The 20374-nt window shown below is 34.8% G+C and overlaps 1 protein-coding gene across 10 annotated transcripts in view; it reads left to right on the top strand.

The window, feature by feature from the left end:
- Cobll1 (cordon-bleu WH2 repeat protein like 1) overlaps window positions 1-9067 on the top strand; it is a 154239-nt gene extending 145172 nt beyond the window's left edge. For 9 of the 10 annotated variants that reach the window (XM_040294398.2, XM_078017504.1, XM_078017502.1 and 6 more), the window contains 2 exons: window positions 1793-1969; window positions 7774-9067. In XM_040294398.2, the coding sequence (XP_040150332.2) occupies window positions 1793-1969; window positions 7774-7860 (264 nt within the window). In that variant the 3' untranslated portion in view covers window positions 7861-9067. Of the gene's footprint in view, window positions 1-1792; window positions 1970-3437 lie in introns of all 10 variants that reach the window. The other variant, XM_078017503.1, reaches the window with a different exon arrangement.
- Window positions 9068-20374: the final 11307 nt, after the last annotated feature.

Genomic DNA, 20374 nt, shown 5'->3' with positions numbered 1-20374 from the left:
GAAGAAAGTAATACATATAATATCATTATTTACTGTGTATAATTCACATAACTTGATTAGATATTACTATAAGGTTGTCATTATATAATTGTATTATTAGTAATGATATTACATTTTCTTCATTCATAGGCCTTGTTAATTTACTAGTTTAGAGTTTGAACTATTTTCTTGGCTAATTCGTTTTTAATTTTTCTGGATGTCCTGGCTTACTTCATTTTCTCTTCAGGTTTTATAGTACTATATAATGCAATATAAACAGTGTTGGTTATATGAAACAGCAGTATCAAAGACTAGATAAAGTAACCGAACACCTGGGCTGTGCCTTTTCTATTATATACATTCAACCTCACAGCTGACCATACATTTTTGCATGTAACTAATTCAAATTGAAATCAGTTCTAAAGTGTAACTTTCTTAATTCCCCATTTTGTTAAGGTCACCTTTTCCAGTTATACATGTGTTGACTAAAACATCATCTAACTACTGTCTAGCCTTAACAACTTACCAAAAAGTATGTCATTGAGTTGATGCTTAGTCAACTAAATGGTGTATTTTGCCAGGTTCAGACTGTATAGGCAATGAGGGTATGAAATTCACAGTGTGACTCATGATAATCTGCACGTGAGTTTTAAGAAATGTTTTGTGTACATTTACTCTGATGGTGTTTAAAGAATACTTTCATATTTGTGTGACAGTTCCAGAAGTATTTTACACTACTTTTTCAAACATTCTTAGAGTAGAAGAACATTAACCATACTGCCAAGTGCATATTTTTCAGTAATTTTAAAGCAATAAAGTGGAAAATATTTACATTTATTACTTTGTTAAAGCATCAGGAAGTGATGCATGATATAGACTTTAATTCTTGAGTTGGGAATAAAACCTGCATTTTTTCCTTAAACTGGAATACCATTCCTAAACAATGGAACTTTGATTTATATAATGAATTTTTTGAGTCATTGTCCAAACCATGTTTAACTCATTTTTTTTATGGCAGTTGGAAAAAGACATCTTTAAGATTACTTGATTTGCCAGTTAATTCTGATACTGAATATTCCTTCCTAAGAAGTTTAAGATTTTTATTCTTCAATTTGGAAGTTACTAATTTTTATTTTTATCCTCATGGGAAAAATAAAACAGCCAACACAAAGTCCCCATGACTTCCTGAAACACAAAATAAATATTTACATGTAGTAATTAATATTCCTTTATTAAAAGATACATTAGATTTAACCACTATGAAATTGTCAATATTTGTGCTTTCAAAAATAATCATTTTCCAATCTTTATATTGAAACCATGAACATGGATTATTTTTAATTTTGTAGAATTTTTTTTTTAATATTTTATTTTTTTTTAGTTCTCGGCGGACACAACGTCTTTGTTGGTATGTGGTGCTGAGGATCGAACCCGGGCCGCACGCATGCCAGGCGAGCGCGCTACCGCTTGAGCCACATCCCCAGCCCCTTTGTAGAATTTTTTGATTATTAGTTTGGCTCTTCTAGTCAACTCCATGTATTGGAAATATCAATAAACTGTATCCATGAAAGAGAGAGACCATTTTCTTCCTTATCCTCCTCTGTTCAAGGGAAGGGAAGGTAAAGTAATGCCGTCTTCTTCTACTTCAGCTCTGGCAGCAAAGAGAATTTATTGGGTGAAGAAACAGCCATATCTAAATCACCCATTGGGCAAATGGTGATTCTTAAAGAACTATTGGTGATGAAAATGTTTTACAAAATTGAACTATTCTTCCCTTGGAATTCATATAAATATCGTGCATTTATTTTTGTAGCAAAACAACTCTGCACATAATGAACAAAATTCTCCAACACCAACTCCAGTTGACTGCCCATCATTCACCCTTAAGAGACAAAGTTCTTTAACATTCCAAAACCCTGACCCAGAACAGATCCGACAGAGTTTACTGACTGCCATCCGTTCCGGAGAGGCTGCTGCCAAATTGAAAAGGGTAAGTTTTCGTTATCAGATGGGTGACAGTGGGTTTATTATCAACATTGTCAAACTAATACTTGAGGGAAACTTTTTTCTAGCATTTAAATCCTAATTGAGAGGATGCCAGAAGTTTACTCTTTTATGTTAGGGGTCATTTTTGAATTATAAACTGAAAGAGTCCAGAGTCTTATAAATAGTTTAAAATGTTGGGTCTATTTTCCACAACATATGCCAGGTGCAGAACATGACTTTTGGTTCATTATTGTATAATTATATATAATTATATATAGTTGACAGTGCTCTGATGTCTTATTTTAAGAAATTATGTTAGCACATTAAGATTCTTTAGAAGATTGCTCCCTATTCCAGAAAAGGTGGACTTCGAGTGATGGGAACTGCCAAGTTTCCAGACATAGCTTCTCCAAAATAACTGTCCTAGGTGCAGTTAGAAGAGTTATATAGCTTTAATCAAAAGAATAAGAGAGCCCGGCATGGTGGCACATGCCTGAAATCTCAATAGCTTTGGGAGGCTGAGGCAGGAGGATTGTGAGTTCAAAGCCAGCCTCAGCAATAGCGAGGTGCTAAGCAACTCAGTGAGACCCTATCTCTAAATAAAATACAAAATAGGATTAGGGATGCAGTTCAGTGGTTGAGTGCCCTTGAGTTCAATCCCTGGTTTCCCTCCACCCCCACCAAATAAATAAGAGAATTGGGGTGTGCTGGCACATACCCATGATCCCAGCTACTTGGGAGGCTGAGGCAGAAGCAATTCAAGTTTGAGTCTGGGCAACTTAGTGAGACCCCGTCTCAAAATTTAAAAAAGTCCTGGAGATGTGGTTCAGTGGTAGGTCACCCCAGTACCACCACCACCAAAAAAAAAAAAAAAAAAAATCTAGAGAATGTAGATGAGAACTAATACAGAAACCACAGTCTTCATAATGTCCTACCATAGTTGTCTAGCTCTTCTTCATGGAGGTGTAGAAATCAGGAGAAAGGAGGGTGTGTCTTTCTTCAGGGCAAACGCTAAATGAGTGTCCCAAGGAAATTTTTGCGGGTGAATTTCTTCGCTCTATATACCCTTCATGTCCTGAAAGAGTACATGGTGAACTTTGAGCAGAAGCTGCACTAAGACTTCCCCGAGTCAATCATCTCTGCATTCCTACTGCTTGTTTCCCCAGTAGTCATCCTATTAGAAATACCTCAACACTGAAGATGGAAGGAAAGTCCTTGGGATTCCACTGACTCCCTAGGTATTTGATTTTGTGAATTCCTTTTCTAAACATTTTAGAAACTATTTAGAGAAGAGTTAAGAGACTTGTTGAGCAAAACATTGAGCTCAACAGAAATTAAATCTGCAAAGGAGCAGGAATGCTGCAAAAATAGAAAAAAAAAAAAAGGGAAAGGCAACTTGGGTGTCTCAAGGACTTCAGCACTTGCCATACTCAGCTGCTCTAGCCAGTTTTCTCCATGTGTTTGATTGACAGATGTTCTTCTCCCAGAAGACACGGTGCTCAGATCTGGGCAAACATGGAAACAGTGCTTTCAAGAGTGAAGGAAACAAATAATTCAGGGGGATTAGTGTTGAATTTTATAGGTGTTTTTTTTTTTTTTTGGTCGGGGGTTGGGGGAGCTGCATTTAGGTGCCAAGCAGCATAAAAATTTGTTATAGCTTTAAATATTGAAATTGGCATTTCACAGATCATGACAAATTTACATTTAAAGGGGGAAATATGCTCATGTTAATAAACTGTACAGTCTTATTTTTGAAAAATTTTCTATTTCTCATCTGGTAAATTAAAGATGAGTTTCAAACCAGTCACTGTGCAGCTATAGTTTTCTCAATTCAATAAATCTGACAAGCAATTTCAAGCACGTAAGTTCCAAATATCAAATATTTTACTAGATACTGGGAATGCAAAAATGAGTAAAATGAAGCCTCTATCTTCTGCACGTTCACAGCCTAGGCCTGAAAAACAGTGTCATATCAGCCCCCAGGAGAACCAGTAACCACACAGAAATTGACTGCAGTGCCACTGCACTTAGTTGGTGAACACATTAATCAATTCCAATGAACTAATTGCAAATACTGTGCATTAAGTTGGAAATGCCTTTTAAGCCAACAGAATCGTACAGCAGGCAGCTGTGTATTTGGTGTGTTACTGGCCCTGAGTTGGCAGTGCTTTCACACAGAAAACTCTCATTACTTCCAGAATGAGCTGGATGTGGCTCAACACAGAAAGGAGACTGAAATGATGATCCTATAATTGTATCCTATTTAAAACTCATTACTTCAGATTCTATTGAGTTTAAAATTTCATCTCTTGGACTAGGAGGTTATTGATAGCTCAGTCTGTAGAGTAGGATCTCCTAAATATTTTTTAGTGAATATTTCATACATTAACCCATTTTATTTCACAAAAAAATGGTCATAAGATCTAATACTGTTTTCAATATCCAAAATCGAGGACTAGCATTTTTATTTTTAGTCATATAATTCTGAAAATTGTGTTTTTGTGTGCCAGGACTTACATATAAGTGTGTTCATGTAGTGTCATATGCAGTAGCTCTAAATGTATAACTCTAATATCCAAAGATAATAGAAAATATAACAGTGCATTCAAAGCATATATGATCATATAGCAATACAATGAATGAAATACAGCCAAACATGACATTATAAGAGGAGCACACAAATTTATCCATGAGATATTTAGCAGTATTCAAAACTTGTATATTGGTGATGCATGCATAGGTGTGGTCCTCTTTAGAAATGAAGTGGGGTTTGGGATGTATCTCGGTGGTAGAGAACATGCTTGCCATGAGCAAGACCCTACATTCAATCGGCAGCACCAAAAATGAATAAGTAATTTTAAAAAATTAAAGCAAGGTAGTAATTATAAAAATCATGGCTATGGTTCCCTCAAGAGGAAAAGAGGAGGAGTTGTTGAGGGCTTATAGAATAGGCATTCAATATAATGGGGAATCTAAAAACTATCAAGATAAATACTACTTGATGCAATATATATGAAATACAAATTAATGCAAAAATACATGATAAGATTTCCTATTTTAAAAGTCAGGTCAGTAGGGGGCTGGCAGTGTTCTTTCTTTTGACCTGTGTGGTAAGTTGTTCTCATACGCCTTCATTGGACTGTATGTCTACATTCATTGCACTTTTCTGACTTATATTTCAAGAAATTGCAAAAGGTAGTGAAAATGGACACAGGCTCTTCATTTCTTGTAATACTTGCTTTAGTTCCATGTTTTTGTCATGTAATGAAGATTTCTCCTAGTTTCTTTTAAATTCTGACATTTAAAATTATAACAACAATGATATTGCCAAATAAAATCTCCAGTGATTTTTGACAGTAGGTTTAGATCACTCATCAGAAAGTTGGCTCTGTGCTTGCCTCTATTTTGGCACCCAAATGTTCAATTTAACTCCAGGTATCAACCTGCTTTATGGCTCTCTTTCTTACCTGAATAATTAACCTGTGAATGGTTGGTTCACATTAGAACAATTAGTTAGTTAATTGCTGCAGTGTAAATGGGGTTGTTAACATGCCATGTTTTTTTCACACCTTGCCTCCATTCAACCATGTAATCACAGAGATCAGTCCTGTTTTCATACAAAGCATTAATCTAGTTCAGTATTTCACAAGTTGGGTTTTATGTTGAGATTTATATATGAACTATAAAGTTATTTACAGAGAATAAGATTAATGTTGGCCTGTATTGACATAAGAACTTCTTTGGATGCTTTTTATACTGTAGGGTGCCTAATTGACTAAAAAGCAGGTCGTTACACTGATACAAAGAGAATATAGCTTTGTAAAAATAAAGTCTGAAAATAAACTGATGAATAATGTTTTACCCTTGATAATAAATATTTCCTCAGATTGAAAATTTTAACTTTGGATAGGTAGAGGCCTGGGGTGTGGGTGGGGCAGTAAAAAACTGGGGAAGTCACCCAGAATCTGACTGGCATGTTTTGTTTATTTAACTGGCCTGTTGTTTGTTTATGTTTCCTTGGTTTGATTTCAACAAAAGATTTCAGGTTGATAGCTCTGTCTACAGTAAGAAATACTAAGTCCTACACTGTGCCAGGCGCTTGAAAAATTGATATAATATGGTAACCAAATAGATAAGATCTTTGCCTCCTAGAATTTATAGAATAGTTCTTTAAGGATGTTCTCTCATATTTAAAAGTTTAGTAAACAAAATTTTAAATATCAAAGCAAATGGCTCTTTTCTTTCACAGTAACTACTCTTGATAGATTGCTAACCTTCCAGGCCACTTTTATAATATATAAACATATTTAGCTTACCAAAATGGGAATATTTCATAAGATGATCTTTTTGAAGCTTCCCATCTTATTACATATAGATCTATCCTATTGTTTTTTAAGCCTACATAGTATTAACCTTTATGAATATAACATAACCTATTTGCTACTTATTGATAACAATTAAATTGGATTTATACATGGTGCTGCAGTGGGCATGTTTTACTTCTAAACATTTAGCTCCATCAGTATGTCTTTTTAAGTACATGAAACAATTTTTTTTTTCTTACAAAGAACTATGAGGACTCTAATTTTGGCATGAATTACAAAAACTAATTCTATACATGAAGACTTTGGGGCCAAGGTTACACAGTAAAATGTCATTACCTGTCTGTTGTCTGTACTTGGAGAGGAATCCCATATGAACACTGAAGAGGGTGCAGATGAGTTCCCTCCCCTGGCAGCAGCATTTCTTCTTCTCCCCGGACTCCTCCCCACCCCAGGCAGGTAGTATCAACCACTTGGCTCCATCTTGGATTTACAAGGCTGACAAGAAATTTCATTACTGAAAGTTACTAAATCTTTGTTTAGTAAAGGGAAGAAATGAAATACAAGGAAACCAAATCCAAACTAAATTTACAAATTTCCTTTTCCTTTTCACCAGCTTACTTTGTTGGTCGAATCTGCAGGCATTGTTACTTCAGTTCTTGTCTTATGAGGAAATGATAGCATTTGGTTATGAAGCCAAATTAGCCAAATTATAGTCTAGATAAACTGGTTTTTAAAAACATTTTCATTTTATGTTCAAAATAGTCAAGTTCCACTACTCAGCATCCACATGATTTTTTCCTTACATTCTTTTAAGTTGTAATTTTGAGCTATTTAGAAAATTCTTTAGTGTTTTTATTCACTAACAGTTTGCAAATAGACTTTCAAAAGTATTTCAAAACTTAGGAGTTTATTTACTAAAACGAAATCCCAAAACCTCCACAATTGTTGTGGCATAAGAGTTATAGATTTGACCTTTCTTAGCCCTACAGATGAAAAAGTTCTTTTTAAAACCATTTATTGTTGTTTTTAATAAATAAGAGGTCACTGAGAATGAAACATCAAGATAATACATGTTATCAATATAAAAATTGTAAAATCATTCCTTTGTGAAATTTACTTTACTTGGTTGCATTTTCCAAAGTACTCTTGGGGAGTCAGAATTAATCTAGCTAAAAATGCTCTTTAACAGCTTGGCCTGCAGTCTGTTTGTGCTCTTGTCCTTTATGTTGATTTGGTAATTTTATAAAGCCGAAGATGTGTTAATGGATTATTTAACTTGTTTGTTGTGGAAATAACAACTCTCTTGTTTTTCATTTCATGGTAGAGTCAACATTTATCCTTGATTATTTGTAATTTATTGAAATAATAAATGCTGAATGTTAACACTTTCAATTAAAAAGAAGTTAAAATGTGCTAATTGTTGAAAATTTGACAGCTGTCCCATTTTAAATTGATGCGTGCAAAGTGTGTTTCTTCCTCTTAGGTTACTGTTCCACCAAATACGATATCTGTGAATGGGAGGTCAGGACTCAGCCATTCCATGTCCTCTGATGCCCAGGATGGCCATTAAGTGTGGCCCTGCCACAGTGAACTTCACTGCTTCCGCTTCACAGACCAGCTTCCTACCAACGGAGAACGTTGGCAAATGTATATTCAGATGTACACTAATATATTACCTATTAAAGTATAAGAATTTGTGCTCTGGCTTTTCATGCCAAAAGAAGAATTATTAGAATTTATAATTTATAATTGTTTTGGTCTTTTTTTTTTTGTCTTAAGAGCTAAATATGCTGCTTTAGAACTTTCAAACAAGGTGTAAATGACTTTCATTTTTTTTTTCAAATGAGAAATCAGCACTCTTTATTGATATCTCTTACACATTCTTTATTGCTTTTGTCTACTGAGACAAATATAAATTAAGATTTATAGATATATTTGTGTGACACATGAATAGGAAAACAGATCTGATATTTACTGCGTCAGGGTTAGTTGAATTGGAAACATAAGTTATATGAAAGACTATTGTGCAGAAAGGATGATCTAGAAAACTAGTGGTATCAAATATATTCTGTTCAATTATTTTCACTTGAGGAATCACATTATGCAAGACATATGTATTTTATGTAATTACAAATCAGTGTCAAATTTAGAAGAAATATATTTTAAAATTTATTAACATGGAACACTTTTGGTTTTTGAATGTTTAGAGCTCAAGTTGCACAGGAGAATTTTAAATATTTTCTGTATATAATTTATCACACAAATTACATATTTTATGTGCCAGAGCCTTAAACATCTTCCTGTGAAAATGTTATATTGTGACACATTTAATATAGAAAGAGGAATAGGAGCTAGTTTATGTCCATATTGGAAAACTTCAGACTATTTGGAAGTTCCAGACATCCTGGTTTTAATTAAAATGGGTCATTATTTAGTTCAGATGCTAATATTCTAAATAATAATATATATTTACATGAATACTAAAATGGTAAAGCAAAACAGAGCCTGGGGACTAGAGCCTATTGGTGTCTTTTCCCTGCTTGAAGAATTGCTCATTCTAAAAGCTTGTTCAAACAAGCTGACATTTTGTTGGTTTTCACAAAAGCTGTTGGGATATGTGACTCTTTAAGATGTATTGATTTTTTTTCCTATTTAATAAAAGCAAGTTATATATTGGGGGTGCCTTTTGTTAAAAATGTAATTTGTGCCAGTCAGCATATTTGTGTGCCTCACCTGATGAAACACATCTCTGTTGGCCAATAAACAAACAATTACTATATGGTCTACCATTTATTGGGGCTCCTGAGTACATATTTAAGCCCTGACATTCTTACTGTAAAACCAGGGACTGAGCACATAAAATGCTTAGCATCACTCCTGATAAATGAGTTAATTTTTGAAAAATTGTGTTTAATTGGTTATTTGGGGAAAAAATTTGGATCCCTACTTCAAATAATCATATGTTTGAGTTAAAGATTTATCACTTAAAAGTCATATTTTAAAACTTAAAAAGAACATATTCACTCGACCTGAGCATGTGAAGAAAAACGTTGAGATAAAATGAAAAGGCATAGCCGTTAAAGAAAGACCCAAGGGGCAGGGGATGTGGCTCAAGTGGTAGTGCGCTCATCTGGCATGAGTGAGGCACTGGGTTCAATTCTCAGCACCACATAAAAATAAAGATATTTTAAAAAACGATAAATTTAAATCCATTAAAATGTGAAATTGTACACTAAGTACTAGAAAGTCAAAAAGCCAAAAGATATTTTCAAAATAAAGGGTTATTTTATGAAACAAAAATGCAGAGAAAATCTTAAAGGCTGATAAACCAATACAAAAAAATATACTTCATTGATGTTGGAGAAATAGTAACTAAAACACAAGTTACTACATCAAATTAGCAAAAAAAAAATGCAAGATTCAAAATATCAAGTGTTAAGTACATGAAGCAGTGGGAAGTCTTGGTGGAGAGAGACACTGGCACAATCATCAGTTTACTGTATCTAGTAAACTAAGTTCCCTTGTCACCTCAGAAAAGTGCTTGTGAGTGTGTGTAAGGACACGTCTACAAAAACACTCATGGCAGCCTGTATACAACAGAAGGTGATCCTAATGAGTGTTCAAAACTGGGAACACTCACATGAGAGGCTTCTGTGCAACAGTCAGAGCAAACAAGCTAGAGTCATGGATCAGCAAAGACAGTTAAAAGTAACTGAGAAAAGGTATGTTTTATGATACCAATTATATAAAGCATAAAATACGCCAAATGGCATATATTGTGGCTGTGTAGATAGAAAAAAATAAAATATGCACACATTTATTTGCTAGTGGTTACTTTAGGAACCAACAAAGGAAGATGAAATTGAGATTTACAGGAGGTATCAATATTTTATAAACTGTGAAAACAAGTGTTTCAACTCTAGGTTCTATATATTCTAGAAGCAGTTAATGTTTTAAAGGTCACCGTGGGACTTGGGAGGATATGAGTCATTAATACATGACTAAAAAGTTTCCCTGTCTACACTATTTTAGAAGAAGTTACCATCTCATTTGAGAAGTTTGAGAACAGTTTTCACCTATCATCTCCTCACGTCACAGTAAAAGTGAGAAACGGGAATGGTCCAGAATCAAACTTTTGAGTTTCATATTTAATTTTTGGCATCTAGACATTGTTTTTTGCCTTTCTTCCCTCAATGAGATTATTTAGAACAGTTTAAAATTAGTTTATATTTTATATGTAGTAAAGTATGAAACACCCCTTTTTTTTTGTCCCCAGCATCTCACATCCCTCTCTGATGATTATGGCTGTTAATATTTTGATACGAATCCCTAGATAGATGCATTTATATCCAATATATGTCCACAGGTTTGTTTGGTACAAACGTTTGCATTTGTATGTTTTCTTGACATAGAGTCATGTACTGATATTCTAGAAATTTTCCTTTTATTCCAACAAGGTTCTGAAAGATTTTGCACCCACAGATCTGTCATATTTTAGTTAGCAATCCTCCTGTTATTTTTCTTACAGCACTACACAATACTTGCTGAAGTCAAGATCTTGAGTTTAAATCTCTGGTCTGTCACTTATAAATCCTGGGATTCTTGGGCAAATTATTTTCTCTGCAAAATTGAGTTAACATACCTATGTTATAGGGGTGGTTGCAAGAAATTGTTTCACATGCAATTCCCTTTTAAAATGTACTTGTTTTTAATACTATTAGTGAAGAGGAATTGTTCTGAGGAGTGATCTTCCCTCACATTTTACCTAAGGTGTACTGCCAGATCAGGCCTGGGCCACCAGGCATTGGCAGGAGAAGCCTCACTCTGCTACTCAATCCAAGTCCCCAAAATGAGACCAGTCTTTTTCCTGAGTCTTAAAGTTGATCGTATCTGAAACTAAGAGTCCTAACTCATAAAATTGTCTAATGCCAGTTCATTTTCTACCCACAATTGGTAGGATAAATAGACCTAAGAACCAAACCCATCTTTTTACTATTAATTTCAATAAAAGGGAACTTACATGTAGAGGACACAACGATGATCCAGAGTTAAAATGGTTTCTTCGAGATTATCTTTGGTGTAAAAGTTACTCATTCATTTAGCGTTTTAGAGTTTACACAGGATTTTTATTCAATCCACATTTGGAACAAAAAAATTGCCCAAAGATATTGTGGGTTTAAAAAGGCTACACAACCAAGCAAGTCTCAGAATCCCACGTCTGATTTCCAGTTTGCTCTTTCTAATGACTAAACTTCGCAAATGTTGGTGAAGAAAAATGGTGCTAGATTTCAAAGGACACCAAAACAGTAACCTACTTGTTCTGGATCTTCAATCTTCCTTTTCTCTCAGTGCTACCAACTCTTCTGCAAATCTCCATCCTTAATATCACAGACTCTTCATTTGGATGTATTTTGCTTAATGCAAGAAAAAGTGCCACCATGCACTCAAAGGAACTTTTCTGATAGCATTTTAGGAATCGTAGAACATTGTGTTAATTTTTATAGGAATGTTGGTATTGCTACTGCACAAACTAGAAAAATTCTTTTTAAAATCCAGTACATAGAGAAGAAAAGGTACTCCATGTGCAAACAAATTTACAAAACAATTACACCCCAATTTATACTTACATTCCTGCATACCCCTTGTGATAGATTAAGTGATATGCCAAATTCTCTCTTATTCATCCATCCACACACTTTGCCCTGGGACTTAGCATTTCTCTCTTTAAAGAGGTAATGCTTATTTCTTCCCACATAGAGAAGCCGGTTTTAGAATAAGATGAAAATGACACTGTACAGGTTCTAAGATTAGGTCTCAACGGTTTGCATGTTTCTGCTTGTTTTTAACATACATGAAATGTTGCACTGAGAAAGACATCTCTGGGGTAGTTGAGTGGTTCAACAGGAAGCAGGACTCACAACTGAAGCCAACTTAGGTCATTCAGTAGCCAAACCCCCAGTTAGGAGCCAGACCATCCAAGATCAACTTAGCCACAGGCCCACACCTTCCTACAACACTCAGATTTCATCATTGGTTGATACAGAGCATTAATGTGGCAATAGGTACAGTATTCCCTGTTAAACACACAACCCTAATCAAAAAATGCCTTCAACCTATTCAACTTCACATACCCTGTCTCCCCTAGAGTCCCCAGAGTACTTACTAAATCCAACACAAATACATCACAGACACTCATGTCTAGCTTCCAACAAGTTAAAAGTAATCCTAAATATTCTTATTTGTGGTACAGAAATATTTTCTTTATCCTACTTTTTCATTTTGCCTTCAGACTTGGAAACTTGAGAGCCCCAAAGTTATCTACAGCCTCATCAGAAGTTTTTGACTTGTCTATTTCATAAGGTTGCCAGATAAAATACAAGATGCCTAGTTAATTTGAATTTCAGATAATCAGTGAATTATTCATTAGTATAAGTATGCCCTGTGCGATACTTGGGATACATTTATATTAAAAATTGTTTATCTGAAATTAAATTTTAACTGAACATGCTATATTTTACTTTGCTAAATCTGGCAACACTACTATGTCATTGAAAATCTGGAAAGAATAAAAGGAAGCAAGAAGTAGCATCTGTCACATAAGAAAAGAGAGCAAGCCCAGGCCCAGCTGTGTCAAACTGAGAGGTGGCATTATGCAGAAGAGTGGCTCAATCTTTATGCTCTCTGATAGTTCACCATCAGAGCAATCCAATACAATGTTCATTGAGAGTTCAGAGAAGAAACTCTTGGTGAATTCCCTTGGTGGTTTTCGTATACCTTCAAGCCTTCACAAAATCATATTCATAAATTCTATTGATGTCCTCATTAACCTCAGCATTATCATGATAATTATAAAAGTTGCTAAATCTAGGTTGTGGGTACATGATTTTTAACTCTTCATGTTTGATATTATTCATAATAAAGCCAATAAATTATTGAGCCACTTTTTACACTATTCAAGTGAATGGTAGCAGATTTAATTTGTGTTCATTTGTTTCTCTTCCACCAACTAAGAATGTTATTCAAATCAGTATGGATGATGTGAAACAAGTAACAATTTGGCAAAAGCATCTCAAAGTTTAGAGTGTTTATTGAAGGATGTTATGGTTCCATCTTCAAAACACACTCTCCTAGATCTACCTATCATAGCATCATTTTTCAGCTGGGTGGAGAAGTAAAAAAAAAAAATTCAAGTACGACCTATGCACCCTTTACTCTGTATGTGACCATTTAGTTAAGTTTTATCATCCATCTGAGGCAAGAGACTTAGAGTAACTAAGTAACTCACTCAGGGTGGTGCTGGGTTTGAAGACATATTTGATACCATGGCCCCAAAGTCTGCTGCCTTGTTCTTCAAAACTATTTTTCCTTCTGTGCAATGAGTATATCTTACAGAGTACATTCCTAATCTTTTCAACCTCATCTCAGTTGCCTAACCTAGGAAAGATCACAATGTAGTGACCAATTGCTATGGTTTGAATGTTCCCTCTAATGCTCATGTTGAAATATAATTGCCATTGAAACTATTAAAAGGTGGGAACTTTGGTGATTTTATCATAGGGCTCCACTCTCATGAATGGCTTAATGCCATTATCAAGAGTGAGTCCCCATGAAAAGGGTTAGTTTGACCCCCTTCCTTTCTCATATGTTTGCTTGACTTCTGCATTCCACAAAGGAATGACACAGGATGAAGGCCCTCTCCAAATTCCAGTGCCATGCTATTGAACTTCTCAATCTCCAGAACCAGGAACCATAAAAACTTCTATTTATAAATTGACCAGCCTGTGCTATCTGTTATAAATGGACTAGGACACCAATATTTCTCAGATCATTCTGCAATTTTTAAACATGATGGATACTGGAAATTTATACCACATATTATGCCAAATCCTCAATATTGGTTCAGCATCTCATAAAGTTTTACCAGGTAGTTTAAAGTAGTATGGCCATGCTCTCAAAGAGCTAAGAATCAGGAAAAGGATGTAGAAATATGGAGTAATACAATTTGATCGTTCCAAAGAAATAGCTGATAAATGTGAGGGGTTGCAAAGACTTTTAAGGTGTAAGGGAAAAGAGTAAGCAGGACTTCCAAGGATGGGTGGGTAGAAGTTAGTAATGTGAATATAAGAGGTGAAGTATTTAAGTTGAAATATTAGCAAAGAGACTCTGAGGGAGGTATGTATATAGTGAGTTCTGTTAACAGAGCACACATTACTCTGGAATGGCAATTAGCTTGATGATTTGATAAACATAAACTGCTATGGTTTAGATATGAGGTGTCCCTCTAAATCACATGTGTGAGATAATGCAAGAAACCTTAAAGAAAATAATTGGGTTATGAAAAGCCTTTACCTAATCCCTGATAGGGATTAACTGGGTGGTGAATGTAGACAGACAGGGAATGGCTGGTCACTAGGGATGTGTCTTCGAGGTTATATTTTGAAAGTTTAGTTTACTCTTTCTCTAATGTCCTGAACTGCTTTCCTCTACCATGCCCTTTCACCCTGATATTCTGCCTCATAGGGGGCCCAGAGCAATGGAGTCAGCCATCTATAGACTGAGATCTCTGAAACCATGAGCTCTAAAACAAACTTCTTCCTCTAAAATTGTTCTTGTCAAGTCTTTTGGTCACAGCAGTGAAAAAATTTACTAAAACATACAATGAACATTTTTTTTCTACCAGGCAGTATGCTGGGTGATAAGGAATCAAAGATGACTAAGACATAATTCTCGTCCTCCAAGAATTATGGGCTGGTGATAATTCATGAAATGAGGTCATAAAAGTATACTAGAAATGTAAGCTGTCCAATTTCTCATTAGGTTTTTTTTTTTGAAAGATCTTCATATTTTCTTGATACTACCCTGTTATTTCTTACATTGAAGACAGAGGCACTTAACCACTGAGCCACATCCCCAGCCCTTTTTTAGTTTTTATTTTGAGACAGGGTTTCACTAAGTTGCTTAGGGCCTTGTTAATTGTTTCCTGTTCTTTAAGTGAAAAAGTCTTATTAAAGTCATTGAACACATCAGTGTAGTCTTTCATGGTTAAGATTTTTTGTATCATATTTAAGAAACCCTGAGGCCAGAAGGGGTATTCATGGATATTTTATTCACTATTCTAAGATTTCGTTTCTAAAATTCAAGGTCTTAAATCATCTGAAGAGTTTTTTTTTTTTTTGGTATGGTGTGAAATAGCCATATGCTTTCCTTTTTATTTATAGATGAATAGTCATTCTTTTCAGCTTGTTATGTAGATATCTGTGCCTTTCCTTAGTGACCTGGCCCATTATCTCCATAATTTTTATATAAATCCCTACATGTGTAAGTTTGTTTGGGGGGCTATTTTTTTCTAGTTCTTTGGTCAAGATATTATTATAGCCTTATAATAAACCTTTATATCTTAAAAGAAAGTCACTCCTTTTCCTTCTCCTTCAGAAATATCTTGGCTATTTGCTCTTCCATATAAGTTTTAGAATAAACTTAAGTTCTATAATATGTGACTGGGACCTTTGTTAATGTGTCTGTATAGTAAACATGAAGAATAGCTTTACCCTTTAATTGAAGGGATGCAAAGGAAGACCACAGGAGGTAGCATTTGCAGCTATTGTCAGAATTCACAAGTCTAATGATGCCAAATATGGACGTGGATGTGGATCAGTCTAATCTCTTGCACACTGCTGGTGAAAGTATAAATTGGTACAAACACTTTGGAAAACAAGATAGAACTGTATAATATATAAATTTTGCACATACCCATTTACCTCTCTGATTGTAGTCTGAACCTTCTTCATCCTGTTTTGTGTTCTTGGAAACTGAGCTTTATAGGCTCCAAAAGTGGATAACCTGGGTCCTGACTTCCAGCTGGGTTCAGCCAGTGAGAGACCTTGGAAAGATCAGAAAGGTAGAGAGTCAGGTCAGGGTTCTTATTGAGATCAGCTCCTTTTTTTTCACCCAGCTGTTGTTACCTCTTTTCTACTGATAACTAGATCTCTGTTCAGTAATCCTCTCCTATAGCTGCATCTACTCACTTGAGATTCCTTGTATAAACTCCTTCCCTTTGCTTCCTCAAGCTAGGAATAGTTTTGTTTCCTTGCTCTTGTTATTCCTCACATGCTTAATTGTCTCATAATAGTTCTTTTATTAAACTTTTACCCATTCCACAACTTGTCTTGCTCCTACCAGGATCATTGTTGGTACAACTTAAAACTGAACAGTTTCACACAATGCCTATATTCAAGAGAAACCACAGCAAGTGTGTTCTCCAGGAGTCATGTTCATGAAAGTTTGCAGTAGACATCAGACACTTTGGTAATAGCAAAATAATAGTAGTAATAATACAGGAGAAATAAAAAAATCAAGTATCAATTGTCAAGTAAATGGATATTTGGATATTGTGGTATATTTGCTAAATGTGACACTATATGAAAAGAAAACTAATCAACTATATCCACATGCAAAAACAGATGAGTATTAGTGATCAAATGTCAAGGAAAACATTTTAAAGCAAGCCACAAACGGCAAAGTGTAATACAATAAACTTTTGTGAAGTTAAATGGCCTATTTACATGTACATAAACATGCTAAATATTTTTAAAATGTGATGCATGGTAAAAACCCATTTCAAGAAGAGTGGTTACCACTGAGAGAGAAGAAGGGGAATTGATTTAAGATACACAAGGACATAGGTGAGTTATTGGTGATGTGTTATTATGCTGTTACATGAATTTGTAGATTCAGAGATATTCATTATGGTATAAATTAAATAAAAACAAATGCATAATTAACTATTACAGTTAAAAATGAAACAGATTGAGAGAGTCTAGAATTCCAGGCTAAGAGTTTAAAATTCGCCCACTAGTCCTCTGAAGTTTGTGAGCAAAAAGGTAACAATGATGTATTGAAGTTATCCACTAGAATTGGGTAAAAGTAGATATTCAGAAGCAGCTTTTGCCAGACTCCAAGTGTGAATAGATGAGGTTCTGGCCCTAAGGTTATGACAGTGGTATTTTAAGAGAAAGAGAAGGAAAGAGTAGCAGAGTTAAGAATTCATAGTATTCTTGGTATGAAAACAGAAGGTAAAATCAAAGAGATGACCAAAATACAAGGCCAGAGTTAATAAAGAACAGATTTCCATCTCAGAATTTCTTAAACCAGCATTGTAAATATAGCATATTAAGAAGATATCGGGCTGGGGATGTGGCTCAAGCGGTAGCGCACTCGCCTGGCATGCGTGTGGCCCGGGTTCGATCCTCAGCACCACATACCAACAAAGATGTTGTGTCCGCCGAGAACTAAAATCTCTCTCTCTCTCTCTCTCTCTCTCTCTCTCTCTCTCTCTCTCTCTCTCTCTTTCACTCTCTCTTTAAAAAAAAATATGAAGGATTTTGAATATTCAATACCACCTCTATAGTGGCTAAATTTATGTTAAACAATATGGAATGCTTCCATTTCTTGGCCTCTTGATAGAGCTAACGACATGTTCTTAAATACAAGACCAAAGCTGTGACAACCAAATAATGGATTTTAGCTACATCTACAAAATAAATTTTTTGTGTTATAGCTAATAAACATTATTATTTAAGGTTTTTTTGGTGTGTGTGTGTGTGTGTGTGTGTGTGTGTGTGTGTGTGTGTGTGGAAGGAGTACCATTAATCAATATAAAGGGGATATGGGGATGTAGCTCATGGTAGAGCCCTGGCCTAGTGTTCATGAGGCCATGGGTTTGATCCCCAGCACTACAAAATAAATAAATAAAAATAAAGGGTCAGCCCAGCTGAAAATATTGCAGGACTCTATTCTAAATTAAATTATAGTATAAACCATCACTGCTTGAATATAAACATTTTTCATTTCAGAATATACTTCTATCGCCAACATTTCTCTCTTAAATATTTAAATGGTATCCTATTCCCTGCATTCAATAAAAATAACCAATCTTATTAGTGAATCCAATCCTGTGGGTTGAGTTGTTAATCCCAGCACTCTATTTATACAATTATTTTTAAAGTTTATTTCCTATTTTTATCTTGTCCTTCAACTGCATATAGTTCAGGGTTGCCTATTTTTAGTGCACTCAAGTACCAAATGGTGGAAATGCTTTAATACTTGACTATAGAACCACAAGAGTGCTGGATTGCACCTTGCCTGGCTGCAGGTAGTGTCCTCCAACTCCAGGAGGGACTCCCAAGTTTCCTATTCATCTATCCTAAAGGACATACATTAAGCAAGAAGTAAAAAAATCAACACAATATTTTTATTACTCTGTATTTAAAGAGACCTCCAAAACCTTATCCAAAAATAAGAAGACATTTAATACAAGTACCAAAGGCAAAGTACATCATTTTTAGTAACCCTGGAACTTTTGGTTCCCTCTTTGTCCAGTTTTGATTTGAGGAATCTTAAAAGCATTTTGTTTTATTTTCTTTTTTAAAAAAGAGAAATGACTTCTTGAAGATTCTTTGACAGCTTTCTTTTATATCCTTGTCTAGATGAGCTGTCTGCAGAACAAGCCTACGTTCATTTAAATATGAATTAAAAATCTGTGCTTCCAACATCTTTGATATCTGAGTTGGGGCCAAAATACCAAGTGTATTTAGGAGTACAGGCAAACCAGAGATATAGCAGGTTCAGTCCAGACCACTGCAATAAAGCGAATGTTGTAATAAAGCAAGTCACGAAATGTTTGGTTTCCCAGTGCATATAAAAGTTATGTTTATATTGGGTCTGTTAACTATGCAATAACATTATGTCTTTAAAACACAATGCATGTCTTAATTAAAAATGCTTTATTACAAAAATACTATCATATAAACTGTTGGGGAAAAGGCACCAATAAACAGGTTTACACAAATTGGTCAATTTGGTTTAAAAAAAAAAGAGTATTATCTTCAGAGCACAATAAAGCAAAGTGCAATACAAGTTTTCCCTATGTCTGCTTAGTATTTTGCAGATAGTCCAAATCAGCTCAGTTCTAGAAGACTAAGAAGGTTTAGAAAAAGAATGAATGTGTGAGTTCTGATGTGCTGTTGTAGAGTGAGATAACAGTGGCTGAGTAGATGGTATGTAGGTTTCCTCCTTCCTACTCATCAGTCTGTCAATGCCATCTGTTGCATAATGTGAAGAACAACTGAACCCATCTTCAACAAACACTGGCAGTTGGTCTTTTCATTTCTTCCCAGAAGTACTCATTATCCAGACAAAGGTCCCTGGAACATCCCAGAGATTTGTGCCTTAAGGAATGTAGGAAAATGAAATTAGGATTGTTTCTTGAAACTTTAAGTGGTCACGGAAAATGAGAAGAGAAACAGAAGAAGAAATTGTTCCAAGAGAATGTCTGCCCAACATAATGTTCCTGATAGAAAATTTCAATTTTTATTCACTTGAAAGTGTGTGATTTGTTATAGAAACATGGAAGATTCCAAGACTCACCAGGATGTGGAGAAGTGAAGTGCAGTGCAGCTTTCCTTGGTTGCAATAGCAGAAGAAAACTACATGTGAACATTGAGGGTGATGTTAGATCTGAGCTGTATTATTCATACTGTGCTTAACTTAGCATTCAACATAGTTTTAGTTTAAAAGTTGTTTATATAGGTATTTATTTAAAGACTACTTTCCCATAACCTTCATTTTCCAGGGGGTAGAGACCTGTCTTATTTATCCTCCACCTCTTATCCATAATATGTGATAATAACAATGAGTGGTTTTTTCCCCTTACCATATGCTCTTCTAAGGGGTTTATTGAAGTTAATCATTTAATATATAATAAAAATAGGTTTCATTATTACTTCCATGTTACAATTAAGAAACAGAAACACGTGACCCAAGACCACTTAATTAGGAAACAGAAAACCAGAACACACATCTGGGTACTTTGGCTCTGCCTGCCATTGGAGTCACACAATAAATGTTTGTTGAAAGATTACATGAGTGAGACAGGAGGTTATAATTTTTGTAAGATTATAATTTTGCTAAATGAGAAATAGATTTTAATTTTCTCCTGCATTCTCATTAGAAATACTGACCCAACTTCCTACAAATATTGTAAGAAAATAGGGGTAATCAATTAGTATTCATAGAATAATAGTATG

The sequence above is a fragment of the Ictidomys tridecemlineatus genome, chromosome 7, assembly GCF_052094955.1.
Source record: "Ictidomys tridecemlineatus isolate mIctTri1 chromosome 7, mIctTri1.hap1, whole genome shotgun sequence".
NCBI lineage: Eukaryota > Metazoa > Chordata > Mammalia > Rodentia > Sciuridae > Ictidomys > Ictidomys tridecemlineatus.
Note: the sequence above shows the minus strand (reverse complement) of the source record. Positions and strands in the feature narration are given on the sequence as shown.